This window comes from Orycteropus afer, unplaced genomic scaffold, assembly GCF_000298275.1.
Source record: "Orycteropus afer afer isolate SDZICR_OR568_19922 unplaced genomic scaffold, OryAfe1.0 scaffold01131, whole genome shotgun sequence".
In the NCBI taxonomy this organism is placed as follows: Eukaryota; Metazoa; Chordata; class Mammalia; order Tubulidentata; family Orycteropodidae; genus Orycteropus; species Orycteropus afer.
In genome coordinates this window covers 27357-36988 of record NW_006922718.1, presented here as the reverse complement: position 1 = coordinate 36988, position 9632 = coordinate 27357, and the positions used below count along the sequence as shown (strand labels likewise).

General features: G+C 40.7%; 1 protein-coding gene across 1 annotated transcript in view; it reads right to left on the bottom strand.

The window, feature by feature from the left end:
* LOC103212852 (zinc finger protein 596-like) overlaps window positions 1-9632 on the bottom strand; it is a 49975-nt gene that overhangs the window by 30913 nt on the left and 9430 nt on the right. Inside the window, exons 4-6 of the mRNA XM_007958781.1 lie at window positions 6052-6129; window positions 5436-5527; window positions 3756-4952 (exon numbers count right to left, since the gene is read on the bottom strand). Coding sequence (XP_007956972.1) covers window positions 3756-4952; window positions 5436-5527; window positions 6052-6129 — 1367 coding nt within the window. The remainder of the gene's footprint in view (window positions 1-3755; window positions 4953-5435; window positions 5528-6051; window positions 6130-9632) is intronic.

The window sequence follows — 9632 nt, the reverse complement described above, 5'->3', positions numbered from 1 at the left end:
ACTGCAGTGAATTATCGAACCCAGGAGAGAGGTGGCGGGTGCTTTGGGAGGAATGGTTGGTGAAAGGGCTGGAGGGAGGCAGCATGTCTAGCCTTGCAGTAATAGGCCTTGGGCTATTGATGGTGACTCTGTCTTCCTCTTGTAGGGTTCTAGGAGGTCAGAACATGTGGCCTCCTTGTCCTTTTTGCACTCTGGTTACAGGGCAGGACATTTGTCTGTGATCCCATTCTGGCCAGGCCTCACAATGCCTGCTGACCTTGAGCACTTGGGAGCAGGAAGGGGCACCTGATCTCCTGGGTGAGGAGGAGGTGGCAGGGTAGGCTCACTGAGTTGGGCTGTGGGCATCCCCCAGCTGGCCCACACTGGACCACAGACATATTTGCAGTCGGACATTGACCAAATAGTTGTTATGAGTACATGACTGTACTTTCGTATTGAGAGTCTCCATGGGTCGAGGCAGATTGTGCAACTCTGCTCTGCTGAGTACAGAAAGAGAAGAAACTGGGGGGGGGGGAGACTTTGAGACTATCAAAGACAAATGGTCTTCAGTGAAAGCAAAGAAAGTGTAGTTGCAACCTGAAAGAAACTGAGTTCTCCCTCTATCTTCCTGTGAGAAAGGATATCCAACTTCTCCAGAGAAAACACCAGCTTCAGTCCCTTTCTGTATCAGACTGTTTATCATACACCAAAAATTTCCTGAAATGAGAAGTCCCATATTTTGATTGGAGCTCTGGTAGCATAGTGCCTAAGGCACTTGACTGCTAACCAGAAGGCTGGCGGTTCAAACCCACCAGCCACTCCTCGGAAGGAAGGTTGGGCAATCCTACTTCCATAGTGATACTGCCTCGGAAACCCAAGGAGGGGTCGCTATGAGTCGGGGGCGACTCGACGGCAAATAACAACAACATATTTTGATTGCACAAAATACCATGCTGTGATGTAGGGAAAAAATGTATAGTCATATCAGCATCCTCTCCCACTCTTGGCACAAGATCCAGCAGGAAAAGTGGAATCTAGCCAGTGGGAATCCTCCCTTATGCCCCCTCATGTGGATGTGAACACACACTCAAAACGTGTGTAGAGTCAGCCCTTTATGCCCTTAGCTCTTCCTGTGGTAGACAACCAGCACTGTAGGTAACTAACTATTTTTCGTATTATTATGAATAATAATGATATGCAACAAGCAGACCCATACGTAACTTCAGGTTGGAGTTCTAAGAAAAGGAACTTAAAATAAGCACTATAAGCATTTTACGTAAAAGAGAGTAAATTACAAGAAATATATAAAAGAAGACATGCAGTTGCATAGGGTTTGGCAAACTACAGTCCACAGGTGAATGTAATAAATTTAACAGACTTTATACCTAGAAGGGAAGATGAATGAAGATACATCAATATACAATTTTCAAATGAAAGCACAGATATAACTAAAGTTGGGGATGGAGGTGGGCCTTGCATCACCTTTTAGAAACATGGTCTAAATTAGTTTTATCTAGGTTCTGCTTGTCAATGGATGAGACAGGATTATCCATCAGTCTCAAATGAGCGACAAGAACAGGTCTTCTTGTAACCCCGGCAGAGGTGTGTGCCCCGCCACTTCCTCTCCTGGACTGCTACATGGGTATGGAAGGGGCCAAGAGTCACTTCAAGTTGGTGACTTGGGGATTTATTATGAACTTTTCTGGGAAATATAAACAAGGTCAAGTTTTCATCAGTTCATTCAGCTGTTTTCATGAGCAGTGTTCTGTATGTTACCAGGGAAGGGCAGTGCTCAGTGGTTACCTAATCAAAACCAAACCAAACCCACTGCCATCAAGTCAATTCTGACTCATAGTTGATCCCCATTGGGTTTCCAAGGCAGGAAATCTTTAGAGAAGTAGACTGCCCCATCTTCCTTCCATGAAGCAGCTGGTGGGTTTGAACCACCAACCTTCTGGTTAGCAGCCAAATGCCTTGGGTACTGTACCACCAGAGTTTGTGGTTACAAAAGTTAGTATAAATATGTAAGACATTTTGAAAGTGGGACACTACCTACATCATCTTTGTTCTTCTGTCTTTATCCTGGGGCATTTTCTAGCCAATGTACCCACAATCACCCAGGATTACAAAAATAAATAAGTAAACAGATTCCTTCATAAATTTTCAAGATGCTGTTATATGGAATTTCAAAAGGATTTAGGTACCATCAGAATTTGCTTAGGGTAATTATGTTTGCTTTCATCTTAACATGTACATACATAACTGTTGTTGTTGTTGTTGTTAGGGATTAAGAAACATAATTGCATGCTGTAAATGTTTCCATTTATATTAAAAATATTTCCCAAATAACCCAAATCTATGTGGTTTTAGTACTACATTAAAAAAAAAAAAAATCTTGACCAACATACTAGATTTTTCAGCAACAACATTTACTGCTTACATAGATGCAAGGACTAATCTATTAGTTTAATATAATTTCTTATTACTTCTTAGAAAATCCTGCATTCTTTATTTCAGATCACATCACAATCCCATTATTGTTCTACATATTTTCTATTAAGAGATCTTTTGTCAAAATTCTTGGCTAAATTTTTCTCAAGGGTTCTTTTAAAGTTGTTTTTGCTTTATCCCAGTCTTTATTTTCTGATATGAAATACAGGTAAAGTGTTTGGGATTTTTTCCACTTTGACTTTCAGACTGTTTTCTCCTCACTGGAGAACATTAATGCTGGCTAAGGAATGAGTCATCACTGAAGCCTTTCCTTCAGACATGACAATGAGAGTGTTTTACACAACTGAATGTACACGTTCTAAAATGTTGCTCTATGAATGACTCTTCATGATTTTTCATTCAATAACTTAACTTGTCCACATCATTTATCTAGTATTCCATAAAAGGCTTTGTTCTTCCAGTAGACAGTTTTCTGTCACTTCATGTTTTAGTGCCGTCTTAGATTTCTAGAGCTGGTGTAACTAAATACCACAAAGAAAGTAGCTTTAAGTAATATAAATTAATTTTCTCGCAGTTCTGGGAGCTAGACCAAATTCAGGGCTTCACTCTCTATCTGCTATAAGGGAAGATCTTTCCTTGTCTCCTCCACTTTCTGTTAGCCCCAGGAGTTTCTAGGTAGGGGATCTTGCCTTGTAGTACATGACATGTCTCCCTGCTGTGTCTCTCTCTGTCTGACCTCCCCTTTTGTAAGACACTATTCAGAAGGGATTAGGACCCACCCTATTCCAATACAACCTAATTAACTGAAAACAAAAGAAAAACCTTATTTTAAAACAAATTCACATTCACAGGACAGGGGTTAGGAATCCAAACTATCTTTTGGGGGTCACAATTCAATCCATAATGAGTGGTTATTCCCATACTGAGTTATACTGAGCACACCAAACGATACTGTACAATGATTACAGACCTCAGGTTTATCTCCTGTGGAGTCCATTCACTCTCTTTAAAGGATCAGTATATACATGAAGGCATTTCCACATTGATTGGAGACAGATTTGTTCTCACTTGTACATCCCCTGGTTTGTCTGATCGTTAGAACTGTGACTGAAAACTCTTTCACATTTACTGTACTTCTACTGTGACTTCTCTCATGTCATACATATGGTCAGATCACTGACTACAGGCTTTGCCACATAGATGACAACCATCTGGATTCCCTCTAGTATCAACAGTGATTACAGACATAGTGTTCCTTCCATGTGTGATTCCTCTGGATGCTGAAATGTTAAAGTTAAGGCTGAACTCTCTTCCACATTTATTACATATATAGTATGAGTGCTCTCATGATGCCTAAGGTCAGAACAGTAAGTGAAGGCTTCCCCACACACGTGGCATTCATACGGTTTCTCTCCAGTGTGAGTTTTCTCATGATTTCTAAGGTCGGAACACTGACCGAAGCCTTTCCCACAAAGCTGACAAATATGTGCCTTCTCTCCAGTGTGAATTCTCTCATGAAGTCTCAGATTAGAACTTCTACTGAAGGCTTTCCCACATACATGACATTCAAATGGTTTCTCTCCAGTGTGACTTTTCTCATGATTTCTAAGGTCAGAACATTGACTAAAGGCTTTCCCACAGAGTTGACATCCGTAAGGTTTCTCCCCAGTGTGAATTCTCTCATGCAGTCTTAGGTTAGAACTTCTACTGAAGGCTTTCCCACAAATATGACATTCATATGGTTTCTCTCCAGTGTGACTTCTCTCGTGTCGTCTAAAGTGAGAACAATTACTGAAGGCTTTCCCACAGAGGTGACATTCATATGGCTTCTCTCCAGTGTGAGTTCTATTGTGTTGTATAAGGTCAGAAAAATTACTGAAGGCTTTTCCACATATATGGCATTCGTATGGTTTCTCTCCAGTGTGAGTTCTATTGTGTTGTTTAAGGCCAGAACTTTGAATAAAAGCTTTCCCACAGAGATGACAAACATATGGTTTCTCCCCAGTATGAATTCTATTGTGTTGTATAAGGTCAGCACAATTAGTGAAGGCTTTCCCACACAGATGACATACATACGGTTTCTCTCCAGTGTGAATTCTCCCATGTTGCCGAAGATTAGAATTTGTACTGAAGGCTTTCCCACACACATGACATTCATATGGTTTTTCTCCAGTGTGAGTTCTATAGTGTTGAGTAAGGCCAGAAAAATTACTGAAGGCTTTTCCACAAACATGGCATTCATATGGTTTCTCCCCAGTATGAGTTCTGATGTGTTGTTTAAGGCCAGAGCTTTGAATGAAGGCTTTCCCGCATAGATGACACTCATGTGATTTACTTCTAGGGTGAACTTGCTTATGTTGATTATAAGATGATGAGTCAGTAAGGGATTTTCCAAATTCTTTGCTAATACTGTGTTTCTTTCCCATGTGATTTAACACATGTTGAGTCAACGTAAAACTGTGAGTGAAATCTTCTCCAAAACCATTATATTCAAAGGGGTCCTCTCCAGTGAGAGATCTCTGCTTTGGGAAGGACATGAAAGACTGTTGTTAATAGTTCACCCACACACATTCATTCATTTATCTACATACGAGTTCTACAATAATCCTCAAGTCATTCAGTGAAGAATTCTAGTTAAAATCATCCCCACGTAAGTTACTTATGTGTAAGTTACTTATGTTAGTCTCCTGCATGCATAGAAATTTACTCTCTTACAGTATCCCAACTGCAGGGTTATCACATTAATTCTGAAGAATTCATTATGGTTGAAAAACTATACATGAGATATGCTTATGCAATTTTTTTTTTTTTTTTTTTTAATGAGACCTTAGTTTATAGTTTTGAGCACAGGATAGTTTCTTCCCTAAATTCAAATGAATGAAAACTTTCTGAGGGACAGTGCTTAGGTGCAGCTTAAATTACAATTAAGTGACTATGCTAACTGTGGAGTTTAGCATCCACAGGACTCCAGGTGGATGGCCAAGATTCACACCTGTGCAGCTTACCATTGCCATGATGGTGGGTGTGTCCTTCCTGCAGATATGTTGCAAGGACATCATTTCTTCTTTGTCAAGGTCAATTTCCCTACCTGAAATAACTGAAAAAAAGGATAATTTGTTAGACTCGCATTACAGGAATTAAAATACTGAAAAGCACTGACCTGCATGTGTATGTTTCAAATACTGACAGTTACATGGAAGGAGTATGCCCAAGTAAGGAATACTGAAGTAAGTATTCCCAAGTAAGGAAGTAGAAATATATGATGGGACATGTACAATTTAAAAATATTTTCAATATTGTACAATTGAGAGAAATGAAAATGAGATGTTGGGAAGATAAAGGAAAAATCTTCAAATGTTTTCCAGGACAAGAGCCATTATGAGAAATTTTAGTCCCGAAAAGTACACGAAGATGCTTTTCTCAAGCCAAAGAAAGTGATGGAAGGACATCTGAATACAGCTACGTATATGCAAGGAATAGTGATACAATCTGAAGAAGTCTCCCTCAATGTCCTTACCTACATTCACTCACTTAAGGAATTCTGCAGGTGTTACTTCTAAGCACTCATCCACTCATTCAACAGGCTCCTCTGCATACTGAAACTCACATGCCTGAGCTCACCTGGACTCTGCCCTTCTCTCCACAGCTCCTCTCCTTGCTCTAGTTGGGAGATCACATCTGATTTGCAGAGCTGACTCCCTGTTGGTGAGAAAAGACACAAGGATATTGAAGTGTCTCCTGACAAAAGTATATGACCATCAAGTCCAAGAAGTATACCCCGGAAGAATAAGGTAACCATTGAAGGTCAGCTCAGACAAGAGTATCTGGAATACAGAATGTTGGTAATCCTTCACCGGCAAAGAGATAACTCTTGACCTTGCACTCAAACACATTAACGAGCTCTGGGTTTTTTTTGTTGTTGTTGTTGTTGTTTTGTTTTTTATAATATACATTACAAAACATACACCCCTTCAACACTTTCGACAGGTACAATGACAATGGTTACTCTTTGCACTGTGTCACCATTCTGTGTCTATGCATATTATGTCACCTGCATTAACTTAAGATTCTCTGTCCTCTGAATTCCTTCTCTGTGTTCTAGAGCTACTGTTGTAAATTTAATGTCATACAGATAACTCTTTAAAGAGCATAGTACTCAAGGAGCTTTTCCTTTGCTAGTTGAGTTAAACTTGTTTGTTTCAAAGATTATGTCCTAGCATAGTTTTGGATCTAAGCACAAAGATTATCTCAGGGCTGTAGATCTGTGGGTTCCCCCAATTTCAATGGGTCCAGTAAATCTAGTTTCTATAACATTTTGAAATTCTGTTTCACATTTTCTTTTTGATCAGGATTCATCTACTGGGTCCTTGATCAAAATGTTTAGCAATGGTAGCTAGAAACCATTCTGTTCTTCGAGTGTCGTGGCAGAGGTTAGCATGTCTTGGAGGCAATTAGACCTGCAGTCCATTTCTTTCTGATTCCTTGGTCACCTGCTTCCTCTACTGTCCCAGAACAGAGACCAATTTTGGATCTTGGACAGCCATTTGTAAGCTTTTAAGACCCCAGGTACCACTCACCAAACCAGGAGGTGGAACAGAGAACTGGAAAACAATATATGCTAATTTACTGGACAGACCCCCTAATACCATAACTCTAAATGAAGGACTTCATGCTTGTTTGAGTGGAGGGTCACCAAAAAAAGACAACCCTCAATGAGATGGATTGGCACAGGGGCTACAGAAATGGGCTCTAACACAGCAACAACTGTGATGGCACCGGACTGAGCAGTGTTTCATTCCGTTGTACACAGGGTCACCGTAAGTCAGAACTGACTCAACAACAAGTAGGATCAACAACTCTGCTCCCTTATTTTTATGATTAATTTAGTATCTTGGCTGTTGCCGTTGTAAAATTATGTATAATAGTGTAGCTACCATTTTCCCCTTTTTCTAGTGTCAAACTTAGTGGTACTAGTTATGTTGATCAATTTGTGTAACTATTACCCATAGCTGATGCCTTTTTCCCATCACCATAAGCAAAAGTTCACTACTTCCAGAATATGATTTCCTCTCTCCCTTCCCTCTCCTGTTCCCAGTAACTACTGGCCACTTTACTCTCTATTTATCTACTCTTACCATTTCATGTAAGTGAGTTCCTAGCATAGTTGTCATTTTGTACCTGACTGATTTCATTCAGCATAATGTCTTCAAGGTTCATCCACACTGTAGTACGGACCAGGACTTCACTTCTATTTAAAGCTGAGCAGTACGTACCATGCTTTGTTTATTCATTCATCTGTTGATGGGCACTTGGATTTCTTCCACCTTGCAGCTATTGTGAATAGTGCTGTAACAGACATAGGTGTGCATATGTCTGTTCTTGTCACCACTTTTAGGTTTCTTGGGAATACCAAGAAGTGGACTGCTGGATCGTATGCTAGTTCTATTTTCGAATTTTGAGGAATACTGTTTTCCATAATGGTTGAACCATTTTACACTCATATCAGCAATGGATAAAGGTTCCAATCTCCCCACATACTCTCCAACATTTGTTATTGTGTGTGTGGGTGTGTATCGATGATGTTCTAATAGGAGTGAGGTGGTATTCACTATAGTTTTCTTATTTTTCAATTTCTTTAATTCTGATTTAGATGAAAGTTTACACAGCAAACTAACTTTCCATACAGCAGCTCATGTACACTTTGTCTCATGACATTGCCTAAAATTTCCCACAATGCAACAGTTCCCCTTCCACTTCTTCCCCTTAGTCACCCCTTCCCTGTGTCCTTCCTTCCATGCATTCCTGCCCGCTCAGCTGTCTGCCTGTGCATATACAGCCCTTCTATTCTCCCATGATTGTTCTCTCCAAGGAGTGTATCTATCTAACATAAATGATCAGCTCATAGGCTTCTCTTTTGTTTGGCTGGAAGCCACAGGATTAGGTTCAATTTCAGACCTGAAGGGCAGCTAGGGGCCATAGTCTCAGTGGTTCCATCAGGCTCCATCAGACCAGCAAACTTGGTCCCTTTTTTTGTTTTAATGATTTTGAATTTTGTTCCACATTGTTCTGCCACTCCATCCAGGATCTCCTACATAGATCCCCCTCTGAGAGGTTGAAAGTGGTAGCCAGGCACCATCTAGTTCTTCTGGTCTCATAGTCATATGGGCTGAGGATCGCATGGTGTACCAGGTCTTGGACTAATTGTTTCCACGCATCTTTGGTTTTCTCCATTCTTCTTTGCTCTGGACGAGGAGAGACCCATCGTTGCATCTAGATGGTGGCTTGCAAGCTTTTAAGATTCCAGTCACTACTCACCAAAGTAGGATGTGGAACAATGTTTTGGGTAGTATGTCATGGCAATTGAACTGGATGTCCCCTGCAACTATGGTCCTGAGCCCACAGGTCCAACTACTCACTCCCTCTGGGTAACTGGCTGTGGTCAAGAAGTTACTACAACCTTGTCCTTGTCAGCTCTACTATGTACCTGAGAATTCTTACAGAACATACCAATACGCCTGTAGAAACATTATGTGTCAACCTATACATGGTCTTGTGCACACTCCCCCCTGCACAGACATACCTAATAGTTCAGTCTGTCCACCCATCTACCCACGTTTGCCTTCACTGACAATGCAGTACTGTATGTGCAAAAGGGTTCATCTTTGTTGTCTGTAACTCCCATGCACCTATGTCTTCCTCTTCCTTGATGCCCCCGGTATTCACTATAGTTTTGACTTCCATCTCTCTCATAGTTAATGATGATGAGCATCTTTTAATGTATTTGGTGGCCACTTTAATATTGTCTTTGGTGAAAAGTTTGTTCATGTCTTTTCCCATTTTTTTTTTAAACTTTTACTGTGAATTGGGTGAAAGTTTACAGTCGAAATTCATTTTCCATATTGCAGTTCATACACACTTTCTCTCATGACACTGATTGCCATTTCCCACAACGCAATAGCTCCCCTATTTCCTCCCCATAGTTACCTCTTCGCTGTGTCCTTCCCTCCCATGCACTCCTGCCCCCCAAGCTGTCTCCCTGTGCAAACACCACCCTTTTGTTCTCCCATGACTGATCACTCCAAGTAGTGTATTTACCTGGTGTAAATGTTCACTCCATATGCCTACTGTTTGGCTGGGAGCCACAGGAGTGAGTTCAATTTCAGACCTGAAGGGCAGCTAGAGGCCAAAGTCTCAGGGGTTCC